General features: G+C 39.7%; 1 protein-coding gene across 2 annotated transcripts; it reads right to left on the bottom strand.

The window, feature by feature from the left end:
* Nucleotides 1–1,317: 1,317 nt before the first annotated feature.
* Nucleotides 1,318–17,856, bottom strand: LOC110041280 (uncharacterized). Of its 2 annotated transcripts, none has more exons than XM_089277619.1 (21): nt 17,660–17,856; nt 15,943–16,057; nt 15,181–15,247; nt 14,896–14,985; nt 14,144–14,206; nt 13,678–13,749; nt 13,440–13,556; nt 12,351–12,431; nt 11,808–11,963; nt 10,542–10,622; nt 9,664–9,734; nt 8,793–8,904; nt 8,036–8,261; nt 7,085–7,176; nt 6,475–6,637; nt 5,788–5,822; nt 5,007–5,065; nt 4,488–4,539; nt 3,480–3,527; nt 2,886–2,972; nt 1,318–2,656 (listed from the first exon to the last, which is right to left on the bottom strand). In XM_089277619.1, exons 1-21 carry the CDS (start codon nt 17,760–17,762, stop codon nt 2,540–2,542), a joined length of 2,007 nt encoding a protein of 668 aa, XP_089133745.1. In that variant the 5' UTR covers nt 17,763–17,856; the 3' UTR covers nt 1,318–2,539. The 2 variants fall into 2 exon arrangements, with proteins under 2 accessions (XP_089133745.1, XP_089133746.1); XM_089277620.1 differs by having other exon boundaries at nt 15,949–16,057.
* Between the last annotated feature and the right edge of the window lie 18 nt (nt 17,857–17,874).

The raw sequence follows: 17,874 nt of genomic DNA, 5'->3' as shown, positions 1-17,874 counted from the left end.
TCCACGCTACGTCGGAGAAATTTGAAAACGGCGTTTCCACTCTTAAAAGGCATCAAATGTTTTCCGTCCACACCACGCCGGAGAAACAATCACCGGTCATTTTGGATTTGTGGTTAAGGACAACTCGGGCAGGGAGATCACGTGATTATTGTGATGTCATCGTTTTCGAGAAGCTTCATTTTCAAAATGTTTTCCGTCCACACTAACGCCCCGTTCACACGGGTGTCTGGAAAACCCGAATAGCGAATAGTCCCGAATAGTGCGAATAGTCTCGAATTGTGGCGAACGGTCGCGAAAAGTGGCGAATAGTGACGAATAGTCGTCAACAGTCACCGCCTTAGATCTAATATCCAGCGTTAATTAATTATCCAAATAAACAACAGAATTTCAGTGAATTTCTTACCTTTTCTTCTCCGGACTCAGGCTAGTAGGCTGCCCATCGCCGACATTAAGAAAACAGAAAACACAAGGATAACCTATTAAAGACGTATTTACGCTTTTGCAGCGGTTAAAACAGAAGAAATTACGTTTAGAAACGCCTTTTGTCCTGATAAGGGTCTGTGCTATTTAGCGGAAAAATCCCATCCCAAGTTGCTACGAGGTTAACTGCGAGATACTGGGTACCCTATTTGTTACTACTTACCACTATTTGCCACTAATCGAGACTGTTCGCCATTATTCGCGCTATTCGTACTATTCGCTATTCGCTATTCGGGACTATTCGTTGTTCGCTATTCGCGACTATTCGCTATTCGGGTTTTCCAGACACCCCCGTTCACACCACGCCGGAGAAACTTGAAAACACAGCTTTATTACTACGGTTAGGCTTACCGTCCACACTAAACTGTCAAGAAAATGGAGCTTTTCGAAAGCGCTCTTCAAACCGTGTTTTAGTGATTGAAGTGAAGAAACAAGCTGCGTTTTCAAATTTCTCCGGTGTTATGTGGACGAGGCCTTAGAATTAAGATCTTCCGTAGCCTGTGTTACAGGCGCCCTCGGCGAGCGACACTTTCTCCGATTTTATTTCGCGGAGCTATCTGTAACACAGGCTAGATCTTTCGTACCCCAAGGGTAACCTCCTGTAGATACCATAAAATTCCGTAGGTAACAAACAGGCACAAGCAAAGACTGTCCGCAATGAACAATAAAAATTCGATGTTTGTTAGTAAATCCAGACACTGGCAACAATTTGGCAGACAAAAACAAAGAAATGTAATAAACATTGCTCACACAAAAGAACCCCAAAGAATTAGTCCGAAGTGTTTTATTGTAGAGGACTGTTGGCTACACGGCGAACTCAAAAACAAAATACCCGTCTCGGTGTAAATACTCCACAATCATGTTTATTTCATTGATTAAATATTAAAATAGTATTTTCAATTGATGCGTAAACGCGACAGTCCCCTGTGACTCATTTTAAACAGAACTGATAATGCAAGAGACAGGTATAAAACGTCTTGACCATTACACAGAAATCGTGCCTTAGGGTGCACTGTTATGATACAGACCACCTCGCTAAAATACAAAGGCTGGAAGGACTTTCGCTGTAGTCTCCATGTTATAAACCGTCCGAATTCAATGATATGTTTTGTTAAAATATATAAATTTTTGGTTCCCTTCTTTTTAAACTTGCACGCTAATATTTCGAGCTTTTTTTCCATTCGAGCGATTTTGTTCACCTTGCAAGAAATACTTCAATTTGTACGACGCACCTTAAATATTCAATTAATTAATATTTCAAAGAGCAATGAGCTGCACTGAATTATTAAATGGCAGTCCACAACACGAAATTACGGCAGCTGTGATTTGCGAAGACTATTAATATTAACTTAAGATGGACCGCAAAAACAAAACAAAATTGTAAATCCCTTCGTAAAACCGTTAAAAGACTTGGGGAATATCTAACATAGATTGGATACAGTCCAACCAAGCTACCCGGCCACTTAGCTAACAATCACCAAAGTAGGCTAATTATTAGCCTGGGAGCAGGCTCACCTTTGAGTCACACCCGCGAGCGGCGACGAGCAAAGCGATCCGGCAGAAAGGAGTCTGGTGAAGAGGCGCCAAAAAAGTCACTTTCTCGTCTCGCGGCTTCGCCGATCGATTTCGCGCTCGCGGCTACGCCGCGCGCGCTTGTGCTCCAACGTGAGCCTTCTCGCAGGCTAGCTAACTATAACTCTATCTTTCCTGTGAGTTTTTCATTCACTTTATAAGTCGAGTACCGACTCCTCCCTTATTTTGCTGATGAAGTTCAAAAAACTTTCAGTTCGAGTCTTCAATAAGCAACAACACTAAATTAAAGGTGAATCTGGCAAGTTGTCAGTGTTTCACAGTATAAACAATCCTTGTTATTATTTCGTTTATCCTTTCATGTCCGGTACCATGAATTGAATTTTAATTTGTCTATTGCAAAAATGACTTAATATTCCCAGACACAACACGCAATGCTTACTTGCCCATTTACCACACTCGTGTGTCTCGCTTTAAAATCCCTTATGGGATTACACTAACACCCTTAATTTAATTTCGTGGTCTGTGACTAATCTGGACCATTATTCCGAAGTTGTTCCACGTATGACGCTGGGAAGGCCCCCTCCACAGAGCCCGTTTTGCCAACGATCCAACCATTGCCTTCGTCTCTGACTTGAACGACAATCTGAGAGAACAAGGAAAGACGAAAAACCTATGAAAAAAATCAGCGGTTGTAATAATATATTACATGGTCAGTAAAGTGTAGTACATAGATATTTTCATTGACAATTTCGAACTTAAATGCTTGAGGTTCGCTTCCGGCGCGGCGTCCATTGACAATAACGGCCTTTCTCTTTACCATTCATTGCAAAGTTGCGCCTCCGACGCCTGTTTTAACACAAAAAGCCACTGACCTGATTTGCTTGAATCGTCAACTCATCTCCTTCTTGACCAGAGAAATCGAACAAACAACGTAGAATGACGTCACCAGGGGAAATAACCTGCAAGAAAGAAACAGTATGCCAGACGTTAACAGAGGTTTTCGTGTTATTTGTGTACAGGATAAGGTTTCAAGAGACACGCTTTGATGGCATTTGAGTGAGTCCCAGTAATTTATGCATACTCTTTTAACTCGAGCAGTTTGTGAGATACCTCTGTATGTGCCTTGTTGTCACAACAAGGGAATTGAAACACTGAAAACAGACGTTTGACTTCACATGCAATATGTTAAGAAATATTCATCGGATACTTCAGTTGTTCGCGTTTCAGACAACGGTGGAATGATTTTCGTATACTCAAATTTGAATGAAAGAATCACTTTTTGAAGTGGCCCGTTTCGGCATTTTTAAAAGGAAAAATCAACACCTCCAAGTCAAACGTGACATTCACTAATCAGCTTCAAGAACTAAAAAAATCAGACAGACAGACGGACGGGCGGACAGTCAGACAGACAAGCAGACAGACAGACAGACAGACAGACAGACAGACAGGGACATTGTCCGTCATACCTGTACATACGAAGCTGGAAAGAACCCCGTTTGACCTTTAGTTGAACCCTTGAGAAAAATACAAAGTGACATTAGTTTGCTGAGCCTTAAAACCATAAAGGCGAAGGTCGCAGCATTTAACATAGTGAAACATGACAGTAATTAGTTACTGATCACTCGGCGAAAAGGAAGAAAAGAAAATTTTCAACGTAACATTCATAACGCCTCGTCTATCTTGATACCAATAATCTAAACACCTATACTACCTTAGTCGTTAATTTTTACACCTTTGTCTTTCTAGTGATTTCCTGCGCCCTTGTAGCACTTTAACTCCCAAACACTGACATTTATAGTAGCACTCTAATCGCATGGAATAAAACCCACACAAGAAGAACGCGATGCGGACCTATGCTTTTTTTTAAAATTGAAACCAATGGTGGCAAAGGGCTAACGCCTGACCCTTGAGCTTCAAAAACTTGCTTCAGTGGCTAAAGTACCTTTCGAGTTAACAAATTTTACCATTAATAATTCGTCTATTGTGATCGTCTTGGTGAGGGTAGTTGTGAAAAGAATTGTTGTTGGAAACTAAACGTTTGACGAATGCACAGGAAGAGCTAATGATACTCCTGGGGTCAAACAATTCACTGTTGTACGTGGATAGATACACCGTCTGAAGATAGGTACGTGCAAAAGCAGGAACAAAAAAAAAAAATGCAATTTCAACAAACGTCTGAAATCAATTGCAACCCATATATAATTTTCAGGCGCGTAGAAACTACTCTTGAAAGTGTGACCTATATGTACATGTTTATAACGCTGAGCAGGAGTACGTCACTCGATAGCTTCTATAGGACACTCTATGAATACTATACGACACACTAAATAAAGAAGTAATATATCAAACACGAAAGACCGTGTTTGACCACATTTCCAAACACCGAGAAGAGAGTTGAAAATACGACGCGTAGCGGAGTATTTTTGACGAACTTCGAGGAATTATTAATGACTTTGAGAACGATGTTGCCTTACCTCCCACCAATTTTCATCCGCACTATTAATAACGTTGACTTTGTCCCCAGCACTGCAACACACAACAAGAAATCTTCAGTACTCTGTTCTACTCATTTTTTTACGTTCACCAGGAAGTCTTTCTATAGATTCAGTGTAGTATCATGAAAATTAAACCGTGAAAACAGATATCGAGAAACAGCCCTCAAAAATCCTGAAACCGGTTCGCAAACCACTAAACGCAAGATAATACTTGATTTAACATCGACATCAAGTCACCTGCATAGGGAACACATTTTCATGTGTATGGTTTTTCACGAATAACCGTCTTGACACAGAGGCAAAAGGCATCTCGGAAATGGCCTATTGAAAACCGCTCTACACAAATGTTTGTGGAAGGTTTCGTCCATCATAGCTGTTGTCGGTGACACAAGATGTCATTAAAGAATTTGCGAATCGTTTAGTGACAAAAATGAACCTTGTGACTTCAGTCAGTGTTACTTTACAACTGTGATTTGATATCAACAAACGAGTTCTCACCAGAGTTTAAGATCTCCATCATTTTCGCCATTGAAATCATATAGAGCCACACAGCACTTCTGAAAGAGAGAGAAACGATAATTATAGCACAGTGAGGTGAGAAGATAAAAGTATATGAATACGTTTAACGTGCGTGTCCCATAATATTGCGTCTCGTGTGCACGTTGTGTTGTGTCAGAAGTCAGTCAGGATGTACGGTCTTTTACAAACCAAGTGGGTACTAAATGTTTTCGTACGTCTTCCATATAGAACCAAGCGCAATTTATTAATTTCGCTCGACATCTCTAGGATCGTTGACATAAGTTAACCATTTGACTAAATATATTGCGGTCGTCACGCCGTTAGTGACGAGGAACGTTGCGTGACAACCCCGGAAAGTGCTATGAAGGAAACTTCAACAACCAGGTCTTGAAAAGCAAATACGTCAAAAACACTCAGTGCTGCACGTTCCTGTGGCATTGTCGAACATTACCATGGTTACGAAGCACTCACATAAAGGATTGCGTAACATGACAACTTGTTATTATGTGGCTTGTGTTGTAGCCGATATAACACACGCGCTATGATTGGCTAATTCTAGGGCATTATTCTCCCGTAATGCCCGCGGGCCGATTACGGGCCTGCAAAAAACAGAGCAAATGCCATATCCTCGTACGTTCGGTCTATACGGGAAAATCTCAAACCTATCGCTCGGTCAATACGGCAAGGTCTCGGTCTGAGATTTTCCCGTAAAGACCTCACTCCCGGTTAATAAGTAGTTATTATTCAACCATGCCCTTACCGTTCCTGATGACGGAATCATCGCCTCTACCGCATCTAAAACCACGAATTCAAAAGTATCGTTAAATCAGATATCAACATTGTGACTACAGCTGAAGAGTTACTCAAGAGTGATAGCTATTTCAGTTAAAACTATGGCAATGAGTTACGGGTAGAGTATGGAATGCCACCTGAAACAAAATTAAGGGAATGGGAAATTGGTTTCCCATTTATGGATGTTCAACAGATTTCAAGTTTGTCTCACGTCTTAGCTTTAAGCACCAGATTTAACCCTAAGAAAACTCTCTACACCAATTTCAACGAACAGCGATGATCTTACTTAAAAGGAAGTTACCGTTCTCTATGGTAGATTAACTACTTATTAACCGAGAGTGAGGTCTTTACAGGAAAATCTCCGACCAAGACCTTGCCGTATTGAGCGAGCGATAGCGAGGTCAATACGGCAAGGTCGAGGTTTGAGATTTTCCCGTAAAGACCGAACGTTCCAGGTTAATAAGTTGTTTATTATATGGCTTTTTGCTTTGCTTTTGCAAGCCCGTAATCGGCCCATGGGCATTACGGGAGAATAACGCGCTACAATTAGCCAGTCGAAGCACTCTTCATATCGGCTACAAGAACAAGCCATATAATAAAACTTGTTAATAAACTCGCATCTTTGGTAAAACAGTTACTCCACTTTCTTTCGTACCATAAAAATCGTGATCTGTCCTGTAAGCGGGTAACGATGCCGACGGACCCAGCGCCCTCCTGTGAGGGGGTGGGGTAGGGGCATCATCAACATCACTATACACGGGACCATCTGAATCGTCATCTTGATTGCGTTGTATCCGAAGTGACTGTCCCTTTGTAGACTGTAAAATGTAAAACAATATTCTGGTTAAATTAGTAACTACCACCAATGCGGAGCGGCGCCGTGGCCTCCGGAGCAAGTGGTTCGGGTTCAAGCCCTGGCCGGGAACGTTGTGTTGTGTTCTTGGGCAAGACACGTACTCTCACAGAGCACCTCTCTACCCAATTGTACAAATGGGTACCGCAAATTTAATGCTGGGGGTAGCCCTGCGATGGAATACTCTTCGATCATTCCCCTTGCCAACCTGCCCCAGGCTCTGAGCAAATGGGGAACGAGCCGAGTGCGAGAAAGAAAGGGAATCTAGGGAAGAAAGCAGGCCCTTTTTCGCCTCAACCCCCTCGCCTTTTTTCCCCAGCCCCCTACTTTTTCTTTCTCGTTAATCTCGCCAACCCCCCCCCCATCTCTAAACGAACGCCTGGAAAAAGCTATCCCACTGCACAATACTCACCCTATCACCAGGACAGTATGGCACATTGTCACGGCACTTGTGATGAACACTCATTTTACAAGCTTTACACCGTGCACCCTGTCGAATTAATCCTGCCAACAAGAGATGACAGTGGATCAGAAAAAAAAAAAAAAGACATAAAGCAGAGAACATTAATAACACCTGAACAGTTAACGCACTGATCACTAACGCGTACAAGGAATGCATGCAGATTTGATTCCTGAGAAAGAAACAAAGTTCTTGATGCTGCGGGAAATAACCTCACATCACCCTTAAAAACCCTTTTGCAGTACTAAAATCAGGGAAACATTAGGTCGAGCAATTTTGAGCGAGCAAGGTTAACTTGGTTTAGGGCATTCTGTCACGCTAGGTATACAAATCTGTCACGCTTTTTTGCTAGTCCGTCAAACTAAGTTGGGTGGCTTTCTCACAGCCAGATCGGTCTTGAAAGAAAATAGAGCCTAAAATGAATTAGAAAATCACAGACGAAATAAAAAGAGCCAAAACCTAGTACGTTGATACAGTTTACTACGATTATCTCTTGAGTAAGGCACGAGGGAAGTTTGGTTACGAAGTTTTGGCCTTAAAATCATGGTGTTGTCAAGGACTACTTACCTCGTTTTTGTTGGTAACAATATCAACAGCCATGCGTCGCCTGTCGCGTCGCCTACAATTTCGCGCGCTTTGCTGCCAATGACGTCAAAGGCCGACAAGTTGCCAATGGATACGGAGCCAGTTGCTCGTGACAACAAGACGATTTTTACGTTAAACCTTGGTGACCAAACTTTCGTCCCGCCTTATTCAACTGATAATCGTAGTACTTAGAGACAAAACTGGAAACCAGAAAACCTTGTGCAGAGCGAATCAGTTTGGCGACTTTCTGTGACTTTATGACTTATACATGAAACAGTGACCATCCTAAATAGATACAACTACTGATGTACAAATTACCTTTTATGAGTCCTTTACAATAGTAACAGAATTTTGGTTTCTTAAACGTGTGTTCTTCAAACTGGTGTTGCCCAGCTTTCCTAATTTTCTTTCCTCTCGTGCTGACAACACTTTGCCTTTTGTCCAATTTTTCTGCCACAGTCTCATCATCACTGATGGTTTCATCTTGGAGATCATCTTCGGTGACTTGAAGTCTGTTTAGAACTTCCGTTGTGAAAAGTTTAGTCTGCAAAGAAAACACGAGAAGTATCGATGGCTACATGTTGATTGTGAGCTCGAGATTTATATTGGGTCATAGTTTACCAGAGCGCAGCCCGAGTCAACTATCACGCAAAGAAATCGATAAGCTAAGTCTACTAGTCGTCAGTAAATTATCTAAATCCTCTTCACAGACACTTCGAAGACGCAAAGGATCGGTCGCCATTTTGTTAACAAGCGCACACTGCTACGCTACTCACTATCTACAACAGAAAAGGTAGTGAGTAGCGTAGCCAATCAGAGAACACCATTCGTGATAGAACGCTAGTAGATTTATACTAACAGGTAATGTTAAGGTAAATGATACGTCTTACGTCTTGTGATCTTAAAAATAATGTATTAAATAACAATAAAAGGAACATGACAACTCCTTTGATTTATCTGTTGTAGCTGAACGAAGACCAGTGACTCAACTACTGCCAGGCAGTTAACATGCTACTCTGTTATAAGTTACCCCAGCATTTTTCCAGGTAAGAGTTCGCAGTTCTGTCAAGCCTACCTGTTCCTTAGCAACAGAACAAAGCCATTCTTTAACTCTCAGTTCATTCTTTTGCTTTAACAGATCCTCCTCGACTTCTGCGGCATTTCCGTATGATGGGTTTTGTGAATAGCTATTAAAAAATATATTTGTTAAATTGTAAGTCTTCTCCCTCAGTTCCCAAATAATTTATTTGGATTGATTAGAGTGACAGCGATCAGATAAAACCTATTGAGCAGTACTTTCATGTGGTATTGTCTAGCATGCTGTGCAAGGTGGTTCTAACTTTCTAGTCTATAGATGAAACCCTAGCGTGTGACCATTCAAATGAAAGCTATTGAGCAGTCCTTTCATGTGGTACTGTTTCTTATGCTGTACAAGGTGGTCCCAACTTTCAAGTCTGTGGATGAAACCCTGGTGTGTGACCATTCAAATAAAAGCTATTGAGCAGTGCTTTCATGAGGTACTGTTTATTATGCTGTACAAGGTGTTCCCAACTTTCAAGTCTGTGGATGAAACCCTAGTGTGTGACCATTCAAATGAAAGCTATTGAGCAGTACTTTCATGTGGTACTGTTTATTATGCTATGCAAGGTGGTCATAACTTTCAAGTCTGTGGATGAAATCCTGGTGTGTGACCATTCAAATAAAAGCTATTGAGCAGTGCTTTCATGAGGTATTGTTTAGTATGCTGTGGAAGGTGGTTCTAACTTTAGAGTCTCTGGATAAAACGCTGGTGTGAGACCATTCAAATGAAAGTTATTGAGCAGTACCTTCATGTCTTATGTTGTTGTAGAAGGTGAATCTAACTCTTTGAGACTGGAAAAGGTCAAACCTCGCACGTGTTTAAAACCTTTCATGAAACTGCTCTTTGTTATAAGGTTATCACCTACCTTTCTTGTAACTGTTTGAGGGATTTGACCGCCTCATGATTTTTTTTAATTGATGTATCAAAGTTCCGTAACTGTAGCAAGGCAATATCAAAACGTGTCATTACTAACGGTTATTTTTCCCAAAAGCTGACACCTTTACTAGCTGGACACCTCCCCTAACTGGAAACCACTCTCAGGCTCTCTCCTGACTGGAAACTTCCGCTGTATGACCACTCCCCTAGTGTCCACCTCCCCAGGGGCACATCTAGGAGGAGGGTACAGGGGGTGTGCATCCCCCTCCTCCTGAGATGAAGCTTTCTTCTTTGCATTCACTTGTAAAATTTGTTTACCCCACCAGTCAGTTATGCCATTCCTGGAAAAATCCTGGATCCGACCCTACTCCCATGAGTTGGCAGAAACCTCCATAAACTAAGAATACTACTGCCATATGTTCATCTGATGAAATCACCAAATAGGATTCAATGTCTCTCCTAGGAAAATGAACCTCCCCAAAGTGGGCATCTCCCTTAATATTAATAGACACCTCTCATAATTGAACACTCTGTCATGATGTCTGTAATTTTCTCTTTCTCTTGTAAGCCAGACAAAAGTATTATTTCACCCCTAGAGTCCTACAACCCATTGTGATTAGTGGAAACCAAGGTGCAGTTTAATCCCCAGTCCTCATATCATGACTCCAGTTCTGACTGTAGCCTGTGAACAGTCAGGCTTCGCCTGGAAAGGTCTGACCACGGCTTAGAGGGCCAAGAAAGAAATGGGTGAGAGTGGAGTGGCAGAGGGAGGTTGGGGTGGGGGAGTGAGAGTGAAGATGCATACCCAATGAACAGCTTACACCCTGAACAATTCAAAACAAATTATATCACCATAAAATAATTTACCTTTATCTGGAGAGCGATGTATTTTCTTTTGAGGACAGGTTCTGTCACATCCACCAAATACAGCTTGTTGTCTACTACATTCTAAGGGGAGATTTTAGAGTCAGAGTGTTTGAGTATTTTGGAAACCACTTGCAGCTCATTTATAACTACATTAATTTGCTGTTCAAGTATTCCGTCCATAATTTTATAATAATATATGCATTGAGAAAGAGGTTCTCTTGCTCTCTCTCCTTCATATTACGGTCAATTCAGACATCTCCTGGAGGCAAGCACCTCTTGCAAATGGACACTCAGTCAAAGTCCCATCCACACACTTATAGTGGACACACACACTCTTATAGCAGACAGTTGAACCTCTGGTATCGGACATCTACCCACTGATGAACCACGCCTATATAAACAAACTAGAAACAAACTCTGCATTTTGATCCCCATTTAACAAGCATCTCTCCCTGCAGTCCGTAAGTGGACAGTCGTTCTGCACCACAGTTGCTCAGTTTTGGCAGATTTAACTGTACTTGCAGCTTCCCATAAGTGGATACCCCTAGTCCGAACAACGCACACCTCACTCCTCTTTATGCAGATGCAGTCATAGAGTCCCACTATATAAATCCCTACATTAATTTTAAACCTAAGCAGACTGGTCTCTACCCGGCAAAACAGGTGTTTTTCCTGGATGAGCACTGTATATTCTGGATTGAGAATCTGGAGGCCATTGTTGCTCAAGACTTCCCTGCTGGCCCTGGCTTGATTGAAATGTATACGCTCAATAACATGCACAAGCATTGCTGCTAGCAGGATGATACCTCTCCTAAATGGACACTGATTTTAATGTTCAGGGTCCAGTTACCACATGTTTCACTTATAATATCAAGGGTGACAAAGTATTCCTTAATTTTGGTGCAAAATTTCAGCGTTAAGTCAATTTCACATGCTTCTGAAAATTATAAAATTGCCATGGCAACATTTGGAGCAAAATTTCTCGGTACAATAAACAAAAAACCCATGATTGTAAGTGTAATTTGTCACCTATGATATTTAAAGGTCATCAAATGGTATACTCGTGAAATAAGGTTGTTCAATAATTTCACTTGAGTTTTGTCAAAATTCTAATAATTTCATAATAATAATAATTTAAGAATTTTGACAAACTGCATGTGAAATTATTTCTTAACTTCACTCGTCACCATTTTATTACCCACACTAGTTTATTAATTATCGCAAAATGTCATTGCAAACCCACATTAAATAGGTTGTTTCCCTCACCAATGCCTGGCTCTCCTCTGGTTTGTGAAAACTCTTGACTGGTGAGGTATAATTCCCTGGGTTGTTAGCTTGTACAAACGTTGAGATATCTTCCCTAGTATTCATGAGCTGGAACATATTTTGTATGCTTTCCAATCTTTGCACGCTGCTGACTATCTAGGAATAGAATAAATTGCCAACACAGTGAATAAAATAATCAAGATAAAAATGAATAAATTGAAAGTGCTTTTTGCATAAATTCATATTTTTGAGAAGAAAAAAATTTGGCACTATTTGTTGTTCAAGGATAGCCTCTGCAAATTCTTGGATGTAAATTAAAGATTGCAAATTTAACCACTCCTGGTTCTGAGGGTTTGGCACCATTACATTTAATATATTCAGATTTTCATTTCATATTTTGCCTTAAGCAAATCTATTGAATGATGCTAATTTAGTAGGAAGTGAAGAAATTTTTGAAGGTCGGTCTTTAGTATACAGTCGTTTCAACGCTAAAATGAACTGATTACATGTTAACTTTTAATACAGATCTTGTAAATTTGTTACATTTTCTTTCTCGATCTGAGAACAATCAGTGAGGGCAACTCTCAAAGATTCAGACACATCTTCTTGAACATCCTGAAGGTCCTGTGGAAGACATAGAGTAGTAAATTATTACTTATTATAAAATAAATGAAAATATAAAGTTTGCTCTTCACAGTACATGTAGTTCTGCATAACGTCACAGTACTGTACTAATACTGACTGGCTCACTGGTCAACTGAAGCACTGAATCACCAATGGATAGATGCAGAGGGACAGAAAGCCCAATGACTACCAACACACACTGGCTGGCTGGTTAAATGACAGACAGATAGACAGAAGGACAGACATACAGACTGACTGACTTACTGACTCGTCTGACTGGCTGACTGACTGACTGACTGCCTGCCTGCCTGCCTGCTTGCCTGCCTGCCTGTCTGACTGACTGAATGGCTGGCTGGCTGACTGACTGACTGACAGCCTGCCCGCCTGCCCACCTGACTGACTGCCTGCCTGCCTGCCTGCCTGCCTGCCTGTCTGCCTGCCCGACTGATTGACTGCCTGCCTGACTGACTGGCTGGTTGGCTGGCTGGCTGGCTGGCTGCCTGCTTGATTGACTGATTGACTGACTGATTGGCTGACTGATTGGCTGACTGCCAAACTGACTGACTCTTCTGACTAGCTAGACAGTACATAATTGACTGACTGACTGACTAACTGACTGACTGACTGACTGGCTGGCTGGCTGGCTGGCTGGCTGGCTGGCTAGTAAATAATTGATTTACTGACTGACTGCCTTTAGAATTGACTGGCTGGCTATTAGTAAGTAATTGACTGGTTGGCTAAGTTATTAACCGACTCACTGACCAATCAACCTGCTGATTAGCAGACTAACTGCAGTAACACTCACCTGACTAATGTATTGATCGGTGGACTGACAGATCAGCCAACCGACCAACTGACTGAAACATCCTTAAATCACTAGTGGTTGCCTGAGGAGTTAATTTGGGTTTCAGAAACCAAAACCTTATAAGGCTGACAGAGTAGAGTGAAGTTATTTGAGTCTACAGGTGTACCTACATTACAGCCACTTTTGTAGTTTAAAGTACTTACATTCAGCATCTGTGGAAGTGTTGACGAGTAGAACACCCTGTTCATGTTATTGACAGAATTAAGCTGAAGTACGTAGGCATTGTGTGTGTTGCGACACAGTGTCTGAACATGTTCTTGCTAAAACAAAAAAACAAAGTAAAAAAACATTAAAATTACCAATTAGTGTAGTGAGTCTTTGAACAACACACTGAAAAGACTCAGAAAATCAAACAGCAACTTTGAAGATCATGTACAATACCTTTGCTGCTTCTGCTCCAGTGCTTTGTAATTTTGCTAGTTTAGAACAAGCCTCTGAATATTCTTTATGACACTGATCAGAATATAAAAGGAAAGTACTAATTATTAAACACATTTACTTAACTCGTGTGTGTACACCCACTTACCAACATGCAACACATCTTCCATAAGTTGTCTTCCATTGAGTTCTTTTTGTTCAAAGGAAAAGTCCATTGATAATTATTACAATTATTATTTATATTGGTAAGAATGCCATGTAAGAAGTACTAATAAAAATAATATTTATTAACATTTAGTATAAATTATTCTTTGCTGACAAGTAATTGCCACAGTTAGCCATAAGCCTTGTTGATCACATTTCTTGTTAGTCAATTAACTGACAGACCTATTTGACCCATTGCCCATCTTATTTTTTATAATTATATCATTTTATTGTTCTGTTGTTCAAAACAATCATGTTAACACACCTTCTGTAAAACTTCATCCGCCTTTTCAATCTGATTTTCACCACTCTCTCTGAACGAAAATATCTGGAAAATTTTTCGATCATTAAAAAAGATTATGCATTTATGTATAGTATTAACTCAATCTTAGTATCCAATAGGGGAATCCTTGTTTACAATATTTGCCTCATTAGAATAAGCAATTCAGTTTCTGATGGAGCTACAAATAAATCAGTTCTGAATATCGAAAGGTCATAGTTTGATTAAACCTGCCAATAAATATGAGCCTGATGTATTGAATACTTTTTGTGCAACAAGGCAACACAGGTTTAAAAACTCATATTTTACAAAGACTGTATGAGCTCATAAGCACTTTTGCCACCCAGAAATTTTGCAGTTTTTGAAAGACAGTATCTCCCTGAATACTACACCCAAAGAGCTAAAAATTTCACCATGTATTAAGTTTCCTTTAGCTGCCTGGAATCAATTTGTATCTAACATGTTTCCTTCTGTATGCAAAGCTATATGCGAATGAGCAAAAATGTAAACAATGAGTTCAGCATGAATCCCCCTATTGAGCCTTGTTTGCCACTGTGCTCACTTGAGGGCCAAGGTCCCACAGACATCACACCCACACCCATGAAATTCATTTAAAAATATTCTTTTTTTAGAAATATAATAAAATTGTGATGACATTACATTCCATTTTAAGCCTGGCTTCAAAAAAGGTTTTAAGTACATGTATATAGGTAGATAACAAAAGGCAAGCAAAACACCTTCTTTGTGGCAGCTTTTTTCTTGATAACCTCCTCAAAAGCTGCAGTATTGACTTGTCTTGCAAGACTCGATGATATCTTCAACATATCCTGTAGAAAGTAATGACCTACCAATGAATTACTGATTAGAATGAAAACGTGATGTTTGAAAAGTTAGTCAAAACACTAAGTTAAACATTTTCCATCCTAAACATCCTGTTTAATACCACATTCAAGTGAATTAGCTTACATACATGTAGAAATATAGCTGGCTGATTGTTTACTGACAGCTTCTCATTGACTGACCTGTGCTTGTTTTTCATATTCTCCAAGCAGGGTTTCCCAGCAACTAAAAGCACTGCTTAAAGCAGATCTAAGGGAAAAAAAATTTAGTTACAAGAAAATTAATAATTGAAACAGAAACAACCCAGGCCTGTATTATTTTCTACATTGAACTGTCTAATAGAGCTCTACAAATATGGCGCTAGCCACAGTCTGTGTGGTTTAGTGCATAATACATTTGAGGCGTTCAAAACAGCATCATGAATGACAGGTGTTGTGGCACAGTGACATGATACATGCAGTGCTGGATTCTAAAACGATCAAGCAATCTGTAGCCGAACTCATGCTCTGACCACAAAATCCTTGAGGAATGAGTTGTGTTCTTGTGTAACATGCTTTGATATTCTCAGGGTACCCTTGCCTGCACAAATAGATACTAGCAAATAATTTTTAAAAGGAAAACCTGACAGAACCATCACGGGTAAAAAAGAAAAAAGGACTAAGAACCTGGCAGTATTGGCCGCAGAGGATACTGGGATAGTCTGCAAGAAGAGAGCCTAATAACCCAATTCTCTATTAGGAGATTAGACAAACAATGATAATGATGATGATGATGATGATGATGATGATGATGCACTCGACCCTCGACTAACGACCACCTCTCTTCAATGGCCACTTAACTCTGTTCCCAAGGTGACCATTGTGGAGAGGTTTGACTGCATTCACAAGACTTTGTACTTCGAAAAATCTCCTTTTAATGAGTTTTGCAAGTCTCTTTCTTATCACCTGTACCTGTCTCTCTTCATTTCAGTGTTCTTCTTCCGGAATGATTCCACAACAGACAGCAGCTGGTTTCCTAACTGCTCTTTAAGGGAGGCAACCTTGTGGGCAAATTCACCAACTAAATTTTCAGAAGTAAAAAACATATCAATGACACCTCAGCTCAGCAACTGTTCAATATTGCATTCAGATGAGAAAGCAGATTTCATAGTTCATTCCTCAAATTACCGGTAAACTATTCACCATGTGGGGTGCTAATTACATGTAGAAGGGGGCGCTTATTGAAAAAACAGCAATCAAGGACATTAATAAATTAGAAAGGTGGCACTTTAAGCTATTAAGGAAATTGGCACTAAATCGAATTGTTACGCTAACCAGGTTTCCTTTTCATAATCCCTGTTCAATACTGCCTGCATATTTTGCATATATGTCAAACATTTAAATACAGAATATAATATGATAATTTTAATTAATAATTATCTGTTTCTGTCTAATAAGCTAGTAATGTCTGCAAGCTAATAAACGAATTGGTTCTCCACATTATTTCTTATGTATATTTCAATCTGAAATAACAGCTTTCACTAAAAATTGCAGTTGTAACTGTAACCAAATTATAAATCAAGTCCAAAATAAATGTCTGCATATTGGTTCTCAATGTACATTTCTCTGGTCCTTCTATCTGGAACAATTTGGATGAAGAGATAAGAAGTTTATCTCCGCATTTATTTAAACAAACCTTGACTAAGCAATTCCTAAGTTCTTTTGCTTAATGCAAGCTTAGTACTATCGCTCTTAATTAAACAATGCTCTGTCTATGACTGGTACTGTTACTACTTATATTTCTTTTTATATTTATATCTACATATTTTTTTTTCTCTTTCTACCTCTTCTTTTCTTTATTTTTCCTGCAACTGATTTAAAGCGTAATAATTCTCAAAACTACTCAGCTCGTTTAGTTCTTACTATTTTGCTTAGTTTTTTTGCTTATTAAGTTTAATGTATTCTTTTGCTGAATGATATTCTACGTATAATGCAAAATAAAATGGTTGTTGTTGGTGGTGGTGGTGGTTCGCATATGTAGAGTGCTATTTAATTTTTTCTATAATCTAAGAATTTTAGGCTTTTAATGGCATGTAATAAATTATCAATTAAATGGTTGATTATTCTTACGTGTTGTTAAACATGCTGTTGCTTCCTTAGAAGGCGATAATCTCAACACAACACTTCATATTCAGTCGGATATAGGCCGAGGTAAGCTTGTCAATATAAGTTTGCATGGTGTAAAAATTTGGCTGCTAACATTAGGCCGTATGAAAGCGATGTTTTAGCTTACACTTTAACAAATAGCTTGTTACTAACCTATCATTGCTCACAGACTCGACTTCAATTATAACTTCCGCGTAAAACTTCTAAAAATGTCCCTTGATTTAGAATAACAACCATATCTCTAAGTTAAGAATAATTGGCTATCATGAGTAGCTAAATATTTTCCTATGAAATGTAAGTTACTTTTCTTCGGTTGTTTAATTCCAGTCTAAAGGAGTTATTTCATCCGTTTAAGATAACAGATACGGAAACGAAACGTCGATTAAGGTTATAAACCAGATGATCGACTCTAAGTAAGACTTCAGGCGGCAACAGAAAATCAGTGAGACATTTTTAACACCAAATATACGTTAACGTTTTTACACATGAATGCGATTTATGAAGTCACACACTTTACCTGTCTTAAGAAGTTTGATAGCGCTGTAAGTGTTAGATTTGAGAACTTCATTTAGACTTGGATGAGGAAGATCTCTGAGATGCCCTTCTCGGATCGTAGACATGTTTTATCGTGGAGCTGTGTTTTCATGTAAATTCAATTCTTCACTTGCTTCCGATCACCGAGTGAGGATTCCGAGGCCATTTCCGCTCAGTGACGATCTATATTTGGGGAAC

This window comes from Orbicella faveolata, unplaced genomic scaffold (assembly GCF_042242905.1).
Source record: "Orbicella faveolata isolate gen_17 unplaced genomic scaffold, um_ofav_v1 contig_46, whole genome shotgun sequence".
Classification (NCBI taxonomy): domain Eukaryota; kingdom Metazoa; phylum Cnidaria; class Anthozoa; order Scleractinia; family Merulinidae; genus Orbicella; species Orbicella faveolata.
Note: the sequence above shows the minus strand (reverse complement) of the source record. Positions and strands in the feature narration are given on the sequence as shown.